General features: G+C 38.4%; 1 protein-coding gene across 1 annotated transcript; it reads right to left on the bottom strand.

The window, feature by feature from the left end:
* Positions 1-4,559: 4,559 nt before the first annotated feature.
* Positions 4,560-8,073, bottom strand: LOC121330316 (apoptosis regulatory protein Siva-like). Its single transcript, XM_041276753.1, has 4 exons — positions 7,672-8,073; positions 7,283-7,465; positions 6,467-6,617; positions 4,560-5,585 (listed from the first exon to the last, which is right to left on the bottom strand). Exons 1-4 carry the CDS (start codon positions 7,787-7,789, stop codon positions 5,537-5,539), a joined length of 501 nt encoding a protein of 166 aa, XP_041132687.1. The 5' UTR covers positions 7,790-8,073; the 3' UTR covers positions 4,560-5,536.
* Between the last annotated feature and the right edge of the window lie 5,057 nt (positions 8,074-13,130).

The raw sequence follows: 13,130 nt of genomic DNA, 5'->3' as shown, positions 1-13,130 counted from the left end.
TCTTGCAAGTAAGTGTCTGCCACTGCCTGAAGCTTCACATAGCTTTACAATTTTGATTATTTCTGCTCAGAATAATAACCTGTTTAAAAAGTGCTAACCAAGGATTTAAAATCAATTTTATTACCTTATCATTCCCCTCTAGGGATAAAATACAATATGATGAAGATACTGTATAGTGGAGGCTGTCATACGTATGTTACATTTCACCAACATACCTGGAGAACTGACCATCCAGTTGTCACGAAACTTGGTATTAATATTATGTTATTGAGAATATCTATTTCCAGGGATGTAAGGGGTGTTTGTATGACACGCTTACATGTTTCTTTGCTTGAATGTTATCAATTTCAGAGACAATATGGTGCCTATAGAAAGTCTTTCTTGTTGAAAAGCACAGATCAGGGGATGGGTATAAAAAAATATCAAAGGCCTAGGATATCCCTTGGAGCACAGTCAAGAAGATTTTTAAGAAGTGGAAGGTATGGCATCACCAAGACCCTTCCTAGATCTAGGTGGTCCCTCCAAACTGGATGACTGAGCAAGAAGGAGACTGATCAGAGAGGCTACCAAGAGGCCAATGGCAACTTTACAAGAGCTACAGGCTTTTATGGCTTAGACTGGTCAAAGTGTGCATGTGACAACAATATCCCAAGCACTCCACAAATCTGGCCTGTATGGTAGTGTGGCAAGAAGGAAGCCATTACTCTAAAAAGCCAACCTTGAATCCCGTTTGAAGTATGCAAAAAAACACTCAGGAGATTCTGTAACTATGTGGCAAAAAGTTTAGTGGTCTGATGAAACTAAAATGGAACTTTATGGCCTAAATGCGAAGTGTTATGTTTGGTGCAAACCGAACACGGCACATCACCCAAAGAACAACCCTACTGTGAAGCATGGTGGTGGCAGCGTCATGTTATGTTATGTTTCTCATCGGCAGGGACTGGTGCACTTGTCAGGATAGAAGGGAAAATGAATGGAGCAAAAGTACAGAGAAGTCAGCTGTAATTGCTGCTAAAGATGCTTCCACCAAGTATTAACTCAGTAGGGTGGAGACTTATCCGATTATGATCTTTCGGTTTCGTATTTTTAATATATAACTTTTTTCCCCTTAACAGTCTGGAGTATGGTGTGTAGATAAGTGGGAAAAAAAGTCCTCATTTAAATGCATGAAACTCTGAGGCACTGACACATCAAAATATGAAAAAAAGTTCAAGGGGGTGTAGACTTTCTATAGGCACTGATTCAGATGCTGTTCAAACTCACACTTTACAATCAGACCATGTGACCTACATTAGCAGTACCAGAATGCAGCGGTTTATATACAGAGTATTTGAAATATGTGCATATTATAATGAACTGCCATCTCAATCCATTGAATTGAATGAAAAAACAAGGACTGGATGTGAACTGCTAACCTCATGGTTCAAAGATGAACAACTTATTATTCATTTAAACAGCAAGCTCTGTAATTCAGAGGTAAGTACGTGTCTTATGCTCATGTCAGTATTATTAACACAGCAGCCGCTTGGAGATCCATTGGAATATCCTGAATAAAAAAAAAAAACTGACAAAACAGCAACAAAAAAAGATGGGACCAGTAACAATATTAATAAAGCTAGCAAGAGGTAGGTCTCACTTCACACAGTTGGAAAGATAGGATTTTTACAGTAGTGACACCTTTCATAGATTCCACATGTACTTGAATATAGAAAAAAATAGAATCAGTCAAATGCATTGTGTCTTCATTAAAAGGACGCCTGCTGTCCTGTTCCTTGGAAGTTGGCCCTTCCAGTCCAGGTTTGTGTTCCTGGCTGCTCTGGAGTGACTGAACAGGGAAACTGTCATGAGGCACAGAGGCAGGAAAAAAATAGTTAATCAGGTACACCAACCTTCTTATTTGAAAATGCTGGAGAATGCTAATGATTCTGCCGGTGGCAAGACAGCTTACCTATTGTACATGTGGAGGTATGGTATGCAACTTAATAAGGTTTGTGAGAAATTGGATTCAATCCAGTTGTCCAACCACAATGGTATGCATGGTTATGTTATGGGCACTGAATTGCGTGTGTACAGATGGAACAATACAAACCTTTGTAGTGTATACTGTTTAGGAGGTACAATCCAAAATTGACCCTTTACTTTTTCTTCACTATTCCCCATTATAAAAACTTTATTACATTAAAACAGGTGTCACATTTTAAACAAATAATAATAGATTCTGAGCTGAAGTACTTTGCCTACGCATGCCAAAGCTCTCTGACATGTTAAATATTTGTGTAACCCAACCTCAAACACAGTAATGTGGGTGATGTGGTTCTCTTGATCAAAGATTTGTAAAGATGAATCGCTGAGTACAGGGCATCTTGAATTAACTATATATGTGTGTGTGTTATAACCTGAAATCTTGATGCATTTAAATGAGATTTTTCCTTTGATTTACACAACCTACTCAACACTTTCAATGTGTGAAAAACTGGGGGGTGAAAAAACAAATCAATTAAAAATAAAAACCTGAAAAATCTTCATTAGATAAGTATTCACCCCCTTTGCTATGACATTCCTAAATAAGCTCAGGTGCAACCAATTGCCTTCAGAATTCAAACAACAAGTTAAATGGAGTCCATCTGTGTGCAATAAAAGTGGTTCATATGATTTTAGATAAAATACACCTGTCTCTGTAAGGTCCCACAGTTGGGTAGTGCATTCAAAGCAAAGATACTACAATGAAGACCATGGAGCTTTCAAAACAACTCAGGGATAAAGTTATGGAAAGGCACAGATCAGGGGAGGGGGAATGAAAAGATTTCAAAAGCAATGAATATCCCTTAGAGCACAGTCAAGTCGATCATTAAGAAGTGAAAGGTAAATGGCACCACCCAGAATCTGCTTAGATCAGGCCGTCCTCCCAAACTGAGCAGCCGGGTAAGAAGGGCATTGGTCAGAAAAGCCACCAAGAGGCCAATGACAACTCTGAAAGACCTACAGCATTGCATGGCTGAAATGAGGGAAACTGTCAACAGTAGCTGAGGTACTCCACAAATCTGGCCTGTATGGAAGAGTGGCAAGAAGGAAGCCATTTCTGAAAACAGCCCATGTAAAATCCCACTGGAATTTGCAAAAACAGCATGTGAGAGACTCTGAAAAGATGTGGCAAAAGATGTGAAGCATGATGGTGGCAGCATCATGCTGTGAGGATGTTTTTCATCGGCAGGGACTGGGAAGCTTGTCAGGGTAGAGGGCAAAATGAATGGAGCTAAACACAGGCAAATCCTTGAGATGAGCTCACAACATTGACAAAGTCCTAAACTGACCAAGCTTATCATAGAAGTAGTGGGCAAATGCTCACCTTCGATGGCCACTAGCACGCTGGAGAAGTGTGCTCTTCACGGATGAATCCCGGTTTCAACTGTACCGGGCAGATGGCAGACAGCGTGTATGGTGTCGTGTGGGCGAGCGGTTTGCTGATGTCAACGTTGTGAACAGAGTGCCCCATGGTGGCGGTGGTGTTATGGTATGTGCAGGCATAAGCTACGGACAACGAACACAATTGCATTTTATCAATGGCAATTTGAATGCACAGAAATACCGTGACGAGATCCTGAGGCCCATTGTCATGCCATTCATCCGCCGCCATCACCTCATGTTTCAGCATGATAATGCACGACCCCATGTTGCAAGGATCCTTACACAATTCATGGAAGCTGAAAATGTCCCAGTTCTTCCATGGCCTGCATACTCACCAGACGTCGCCCATTGAGCATGTTTGGGATGCTCTTGATTGACGTGTACGACAGCGTGTCCCAGTTCCCGCCAATATCCAGCAACTTCGCACAGCCATTGAAGAGGAGTGGGACAACATTCCACAGGCCACAATCAACAGCCTGATCAACTCTATGTGAAGGAGATGTGTCGCGCTGCATGAGGCAAATGGTGGTCACACCAGATACTGATTGTTTTTCTGATCCACGCCCCCCTTTTTTATTTTTTTAAGGTGTCGTGACCAACAGATGCATATCTGTATTCCCAGTCATGTGAAAGCCATAGATTAGGGCCTAATGGATGTATTTCAATTGACTGAATTCCTTATTGAACTGTAACTCAGTAAAATCTTTGAAATTGTTGCATGTCGCATTTATATTTTTGTTCAGTGTAATTTTCTACAAATTTGTAGAATTTTTTTTTTTCACTTGGAAGTGAGGTAGGCTGTGTAAATAAATGAAAAAAATGCATTTTAATTCTAGGCTATAAGACAACAAAAGGTGAACATTTTGAAAAGAGATGTAGACTTTTTATAGGCACTGTATCTTATCAAAACCATTTGGTTTCTTATAGTTTTACATCATCACTGGAGTGGAAGGCGGCAGCAGATTGGCAACTGCACACCACAGCTTTGATGTAACAGGAGCTGAAGTAGCAATGAGACAGGTTTCACAGGTCAGACTGGAACTTAGTTTTCAGATATAAAAACCTATTATCACACAAAGCTACCAAGTGCCATTTCAACACTTATTCAAGAACATGGGTGTTTAACTATTGATAACGTTATAGTGCTTTTAACATGTGTGTCCTTTAGGGCCACGATATATAATTGAGTGTTAATTAAAAAGCCTAAGGTTTAAAAATGAAAGCTCTCATTCGTAAAACATCACCATTTCCCAATTGCTCTGGATTTAGTGAAGCCAAATTCATGGCAGTTTTGTTCTCTCCCCAATCACTTTCTGAACTACACAGAATAGGACCCCGGCTGACCCTGTATACTACTCTACATATATTAGGCATGTGTATCGTGGCACTCGGACACACTCATTTCAAGCTTGCATAATTAGTGTCAGGCTGTTATTTGTGCCCTTGGTGGTAACACACACCCCACACTTGTGGAGTGGGGTAAAGAATATGCTGACAAAGGGCACCTTTGCATTCATGGTTTTCAATACAGTATTTGGGGATTTATAATTCTGAACACATCTCTGGATATTCCTTTGTATCAGTGTAGTTCAGATGGGGTCCTCTTTGAAACATGATGTGATTTGATTGCCAAAACACCATTAGTAAAGCATGGGTGTTTGCTGCCATCTGCTGGTTGAGTGATGTGAACATGTCATACTGCTGGTATGAACACAAGTACTAAAACTTCACATTTCAGCAATTTCTACACTAAGATTTAAGGGAGGAAAAAAAAAAAAAAAACCACGTAAAACAGGGACAATGACCAGTATTAATATATTAAAACTGCATACAGCTTTAGAATTGCAGGAAGTAGAATGAATACATACTATGCTGCAAGTATGAAGAATCCTCTGCCAACTCTGATGTGCTACAACACTTTAGTCAAGTTTTGATCAACAGCCCATGCTAAAGCATTAAAACATATATTTGAATTTCAGACATACACAGGGAAGAGTGTGTAAATATTTGGAACTGTATAAAATAATTTAAATGTTTAATCAAAATCACATTACATATATACAAAAAAAAAAAATCCAGAAACTTTATATGGAAAAAGATTTGCCAGTCCAGCAGATTTCACCTCCCTTCATTAGGCAGCGCAGTCGCAGCATAGCACTCTGTCATAGCGGTCACTGTAACTGAAAGAAAGAAACTTGATTTCTTTAATTGCTCATCGCTGATACAAATTGTATTTCACTCTTTCAGTTGCCTAGTTTACTGCTGTGCTTTTGTTATTTTCAGTAGTTCAACAGATTTACTGTCAGCATAAAATACCCAGTACGCTGATAGCACCGCCATCATTTAAAATCTCCTGGATTTGCAGCAAAGAATTCTTAAACCCACTCTTTAAATTAGTAGTTCTCTCTTTACTTGGGTGGAGAGACAGCTTAACTAATCATCTGAAAAGGGAGGCAATTAGGAAAATATATACCTGCAAGATTCAAGCCCTAATTATAAGACTCCCTATAGTTCACCAAGTGGTTCTTGAATGAAGCAAGTTTTATGGTTGGTATGAATAAACACTCCTGACTCACTTATTTGTTTTAACAAAATCTGTCATTGTAATCATTTGATATTATGCATCATAAAAAAGGTTAAACTCAACACACTTTAAAGCTGCATCTGACAGACCATCTCAGTCAATTGATACAATTACTCTTTAGCAGGGGTGTCCAATGATGGTCCTATAGGGCCATTCCACATCATGTTTAATAAGCAAAATTAGATAACCGACTACTTTAGAAGGAAGTTAATTGGTTAAATTAAACAATTTAGACCAGGGTCAGAACAAAGACCAGGACTAGAAGTCCTTCAATGGGGTCTTCATTTATGCAGCTTTAAGAGCTAGTGTTCCAGAATGCTCATTTCACTTTAGACTCAGTCTAACAGTTGATAACCACTGAATCAAATATCTTAGTAAAACCAATTAAGGGAAATTGGCTATATAAAAAAAACACTTTACATGCATACTATATTCAATACAATTAAAAGTTGCAACAAATGAAAGCACCGTACATACTCTGTGACTGTGCACACAGAGCAGCACACACTGGTACAGCTGCTGCATGTTCTACTGCAGGCCCTGCAGGTGGAGCGCTCACACTGTGCACACGACTCCTTCACACTGGCAGGCTTCAGACACACAGAGCAGGCAGGAACCCCAGAGGCAACTGTTCAAAAAAGAACACATTTGAACAAGCTGCAACAAAGTGTATGCAAGCCACCTTTCCCTGAAAATCACAACATTGAACTTCTGTTTCTCATATTTAGAGAGGTTTCAGTCTTGCTATACACACACATTATTTATATATATCACACACACATATATACACACACTTTTGCCCAGAAGTGTTCTGGAGTTTATAGGATGAAGCACACAGAAAATTAAACAGCACAGATGGGAATCAGTGTGCACTGTACCTCAATTAAATACATCAACCAGGAGTTACTTCTGTATTTCTAAGACAAACACCAATTAAAATGTACCTCATGTGCACTTCAATGTTTAGTCAAACTAAAACAAACTCTTAAGCTTGCAGATATCATTCCAAAAGTCTTTGAGCTAGTGGTAAGACATGGACACCAGCATAGCTTTTAAATGGTTTCTCTTCATGGCAAACAAGACTGTTGTAATACTCTAGCAACACCTAGTACCTAGCAACAAACTAAACTGTTTGTACTGCATAAAGAAAGTAGGAAAGTAAAGCCCACCCTCCAATATTGAACTTGACAAACTGCTTGTGGACTAGTCGCTACTCTATACAGTTATAAATACATTAAAAATACTCAAATGAGAAATATATTCAAGTTAATACATGTTTAAATAAATGTATACCAGCGTTGGAGACGGCAGAGTTTCTTTTCAGTGTCCCGTCCTGTCCTATCAAAGTCTGTCCCCGCATAAGCGCTGCAGCCGGGCTGGGCGACTGATCAGGACGTCTTCTACTGTCATCATCTGCCTTCCAGATTTTCCCCATAATTGCTTTTGTTCCACTGAAGAGCAAGTTCTTCGTTTTCTCTGAAAACAGACACACGACTGCGTTACATATGCTTTGCCGGAGAACTTGCACAACAGAACGTGCGCATTAACTGGGGGCACGTTAAAAATTAAAAAAATACAAACTAATCAGAAATAAAAGCCAAAGGGGACATGCATATTAACGTACACATTAATGACATCATAATAATATTCAAACTTTCAATAAAAAACAAAAAACCGCTCACCATAAACCTCCTGTCGGTATTTATTGCCAGACACTCCTTGGTTCACTTCTTTCTGTCCAATGTGCATTTTGTGCTGCAGGGAAAAAGTTTCACTGAAAGGATAAGTTCGTTTGGGCATTGTGTTTTCAGTAAAAACGTCAGATAAAATTAAAGTTTAAAAGCCAGCCAAGACGGCGAGCTCACAAATAATAGGCTTGGAACTTCGCGGGAAAACAGCGACCTTTAAACTTTGACAGTATGACGTCGACGCAATAAGTCACGTGTCTAATTAAGCCTGTTCCAGTGTGTGCCCGTTTCTGTCCGAAGTATTTGTGTTCGTGGTAGTACTGGAAGTCGTATGAGAAAAAAAGTCTGGAACTTGTAGTTCATCCATGCTTATGCAAACTCGAATCCTATTCTAATTCCAGTAGTAATTTGCACTTTCTCACCGCCAATGGAAAAGCGTCAGATACACCTTTACGTTCATGTATTTACTTTTCAAATTATATTTTATATGTGATTACAATTAACATATTGAGGTCGTAGCATCAGGTATTGCTGTTTGGAGATAAATCAGTCAGTTTCTAATCTCCAAATACAGTCCTCTTGTTCCTGTTCCAAATGCTTGTTTTTTTTAATAAATAAATAGCTTTAATATTATTATTATTATTATTATTATTATTATTATTATTATTATTATTATTATTATTATTATTATTATTATTATTATTATTGTTGTTGTTGTTGTTAATATTATTATATTGTTGTTGTTGTTGTTGTTGTTGTTATAATACGCTGTTGGTGCGATTGCATTCTTCTTCAGAAGTTCTTATATTCTTTTTCTTTGGTACAGAATTCATTTGAGAGTAGCAGTAGGATGTGGTTGGAAATTGAATTCCCCTTTTAGTACGCGCTCTGTGAGTGGCAAAGTGCGCACCATATGGTGTATTTTAGGGTTTTTCTTACATATGTTATTGCACAACATTTTGCACAAATACAGTAGCAATCCCGGCCATGTTTTAAAAGCAGTGAATCTGGTGTAAAATTAAATAAATTGTTGATGCAATCGAGGCGGATTCCCTGGTAAAAAAAAAAAAAAAAAAAAAAAAAAAAACGCCCCAAAACAATAGCAATTGAATGTTTGGATATGGTGCTGTAGTTTCAACCCACTGAATAGCTTCATATGGCTTTTTGATAGTTCTTTGTTTGCAGCAATGAGTGTAAAGAAAGCAATGGAAACCTCCTATCTCCAAACAACAATGTTTGTACGAAGACGTTCACCAGAAAGGATGCTCTTCGATGCCTTAAGACGTGTACAGGCAACCATCCTCCTACCGCTGGAAGACTGAATACGATCAAGCATACAACATCAACGATCATATAGGCTTAATTTGACATGGTGGTGCTCTGTACAATGTTTGGGTCTCTTTCCAGAGATTTGGTTAAAAACACTGATCTGTTTTAATTATAAGTGGCTGGGTTTTTATCGAACGTTGTAATGGTAAAACGTGGGACAATAATTCATGCAGTGCAATAATATTGAGAGGTTGGTGCTTTTAAAGGTTTAGATCCGCCACTGTTCAGATCAGTTGTGCGTTCAACTAGGCGAACGTTGGGGAACGTTTGCAAACTTGTTTGTGTTTGTGGTTTGTTCGTCGCAAACGTTTGCTAACGGTGGCGAACACTCCAAAGAGGCAGTTTAATGCGAACAAAAATCACTATTGGATGGGAGAACATTTCTTTGACTCTCGGCAATGTATGACAAAGCAAGAAGCAGAAAGCGTTACATCAGATATGTTTATATTATATGTTATGTTTATAATATAATGTGAATTAAAAACATTTTTTTTATATATAAAATTGGTAAAATATGTTTAAAAATGTTAAAACATAGTCCTATGTATAATGCTGATGATAAATATTAACTAATTAGTCTAAAGTGCTCTAATATCGCATTTGTATAAGTGTCCGTTTGCATAATTTAAAAAGATGGTTAGTTGATCTTCTTGAGTTTGTAAATGGTTACAAACATAGTTACTCATTAAACCGCATGATTTACACCGCAGCACATTCAAAGTTGCAAGATAGTATACTGCAGTAAATACAAAGTTGCTGATTAAACCACAACCTAGGCTGATACCAGCAAAACAAACAAAAACAAAATAAATAAATAACAAAGTTGGTGAATGTACGAACGTTTATGAATTTAAAATAAGCAAAGCACTTATTTTAGTGGTGCTTCTCTTGTTTTTAAATTCATAAACGTTCTTAAGGTCATCAACCTTGTCCGTTGCTGCACCGTCTTCAGTTTTTTTTTTTTTTTTTTTTTTTTTACCTGTTGGTGTTAACCGCCATAAAAATCCAAGAAGAAAAAGAGAAAGCCACATTTCTCAGAATCCAGTCAAATAAAGAATAACAGTACAAATTTTTTTTAAAAAAAACCACATACTTTGCCCGAAACTTTTAAATAAAGTGACTAAAGATGATTTAAATAGGCTACCCAAAACACAGCCTTGCACAGAACTGGCATTACATGGCATAATATGTGTAGCACCTCTACAGCTGAGCCGTCATGTACTGCATTGCAGGTTTCACTATTAAATTATGCGATTATTAAACTATTTCAAGTTACGTTTTCTGATGTTTTATTAGACTACTCAATATAAAACATATTGTAGCGGCGGCGGGACTGGGGACAGCAGCAGCACTCTACTCACACAATAAAAGAGCAGAAGGGTTTGGAGGGGTGCTAGAAAAGAGGAATCAGGTTTTCTTAATGAAAAACGGAAGGTATCCTCTCGGCGTGTAATCTCAACTAGAGACAAACGGAACGGTGCTGAGAAATTGGGGAGTACTGGATTAGAGCGTGGCTGGAGTTGATGGCAACCGGAGAGTCATATACAGCGCAGCACTCAGCTGCCTGTTGATCAGTTCTGTGTTGGCAAATAAAAATTGAGTTAGCTCTGAATCCCTGTCTCGCTCTGCTCATTTTCAACCAACTGAATGCTAATAAGGTCGCTATCATCCATAAATTTGTCTAATATGACTAATGAAGCCGTTAGTGCAGCTAAATCCGAAGTTGATCTAAGCGCCATTTTTAAATGTTTGTGGAATGTTAAGTAAATCGTTCAACTAGCCAAACACAGTTCACTGTGAACGCTCCCTAGGCGAACGCACTCCGCGGCTGTCCAACAGATAGCTCGAGCCTTATGAAGTCTAGCTTATTGGCTTTTTTCATTTAGAGTTTAAGTATCCCATTCCAGGCTCTTAATGGGTTTGACAAGACTAGACAGATAGGTTTATGTTGTGTTTAAGCATGGCAGATGTTTAATGAGCACAAACACCGAAGTGGTGCCTTTTGCAGTCTGATTAAACCTCATGTCTTTTTAAACAATGTCTTTGTTACTATAGTCAGCTATTCAGTTTTAGTAAATTAATCTTATTTTATGTGGCAGCCCTTTAATTCTTCCATGAGTACCACACATTTTTGTGCAGGTCTTTAAGAACTTCAGTATGACTTTTTAAACTAAAAAGATGGTGGTTAGCCAGGTCTGTTTTAGATGATCATTAAAACAGATTCTGTGTTTTTTTGTTACAAAGAATTCTATCCACCGCTTTCCAATTTTCTGTGATCACTAGTGGGTATGACTTTCCATCTCTGTCAAAGACCGCCGACTTTGTTATTAACAGGCAGAGTGGGTGCTGCCTACAACAGAATATCAACACTGAGCTTTTACTAAATCATAATCTGTCCAAAAACATTTCACGTGTGCAACAACAACCAAAGCAGCATAAAGAGACGAGTCATATAAAGTTGTGATATCTACAGAGGGGACGAGTTATATACAAAAAAGTAGGAGCATCTAAGATGTAAAGTAAACGTTTCAAATGTGGCCCCCATGCCTAAATGTGAAAAACAAATTCAAACCATAACTACAACAGGGCTTTAATATATCATTTATAACCCCCCTTTGCTGCGAGTAGAAACAAGAACATATCTATTGGTTCACAGAATAATGTAGTGTCAAGCAGGTTTCAAGGAGCTGAAACAGGGATTGTGATATAGCAACAAATCACAAGGACTCTTTCCCAGTATTATTAGTTATCTGCTTCCAATGCTTCACAGCTTGCCATACACCATAATACCACTGCTGGCAATCACTATCACACGCATCATTACATAAAAAGAAACCAAGTCAGCGGCCCGAATTTTTCTTATCATTTTCACCTCCAGGGTACATGGAAAAGGGAGAGCCTCTGATTTCTGCTGAGTTAACCCAGGAATCTCTGAACTTAGACATGCTCCAGTTGTAGCTTCACTGCTACAGACAGCATTGAGCTCATCAGCTCTTGTTAGATTCGAAGAATAAAGAGGATGTGCGTGCTTGTTTCCTTGGTAACAGCTATCATTCAGACATTGTGGATTAGTCAAAATAAAAAGATATCTGTGTGATTTCTGTTACAGCTGGTTTCAGACTCTAATTCGTACTAATTGTCGACTACCTTACTTGAGGTAATATGAGGCAGTCCAGCATTGGTGAGACCCTGGGTCTGTGAAACCAGCTGTCAGTTAAAAGGTACTACAGTAAGCTGCCATTTGTCTATTTAGGCCCAGTACAGATTAAAGCATGCCAGATATTTTTTTTTACTGTGGTACATTTTACTGTTTTAAGTTGACAGTTTGATTTCTGAGGGGTGCCTTGATTTTTAAAGCAGGTGTTGTCATTGACCGATATAGAGAGTAACCTTTGAACTCAATATATCATGCATGGCGTTTGTTTGTGATGTGTCCTGGCATAATGCAGCACACAAAAACTACTCGGCACTCGATAATGTTGCTTGAAGATACAGTTTAGGAAGTCCTGCCCTTATAAACACTCTAAAGTGTTTTAAAGCATAGTGAGAGCATGATAAACCACAGACAACCACTGTAAAGCACGTATAGAAAGTATATTTAAAAAAACATGGCGAACCATGGTAAACTAAAAACATCATCGCTTTTATACACCACTTCTTTATGAAAAATACCTTACAATGTGCCCTGTTTACTTTCTTTTGATTTTTCCCCCAGATGTTCTAAATGTTTTTGCTGTTTACTTTGATCTCTTCTGGAGTAGTCTGCACAGTTGCGTAACAGTTGGAGTAGTCTGCAGAATATCATGACAGTGCGATCTAATTGCTTGTAAAAGTTGTGGCAGTGTATAATCGTGGATACTCTACTAAAACAGTCAATAAAGTAAAGACTTGACAGACATTTTAGCTTCTCAAATTCAGCAGGGGCAGAGTTTTGGGTGATGACGATAGCAGCCCAGTAAGTGCAGTCTTGCAGACTGGTGAATCAGTGCTGTTCTGGCTACTTGGAGTGGCCCTTCATCCTCATTGACAGTTTTATGGCTTTGTAATTGCTTTGTCCAACCCCCGTAAATGATTAACAATTAGTAAACTGGTTTGAAGGCTGCATTCAGATACTGGCCAAGAGC

This window comes from Polyodon spathula, chromosome 17, assembly GCF_017654505.1.
Source record: "Polyodon spathula isolate WHYD16114869_AA chromosome 17, ASM1765450v1, whole genome shotgun sequence".
NCBI lineage: Eukaryota > Metazoa > Chordata > Actinopteri > Acipenseriformes > Polyodontidae > Polyodon > Polyodon spathula.
Note: the sequence above shows the minus strand (reverse complement) of the source record. Positions and strands in the feature narration are given on the sequence as shown.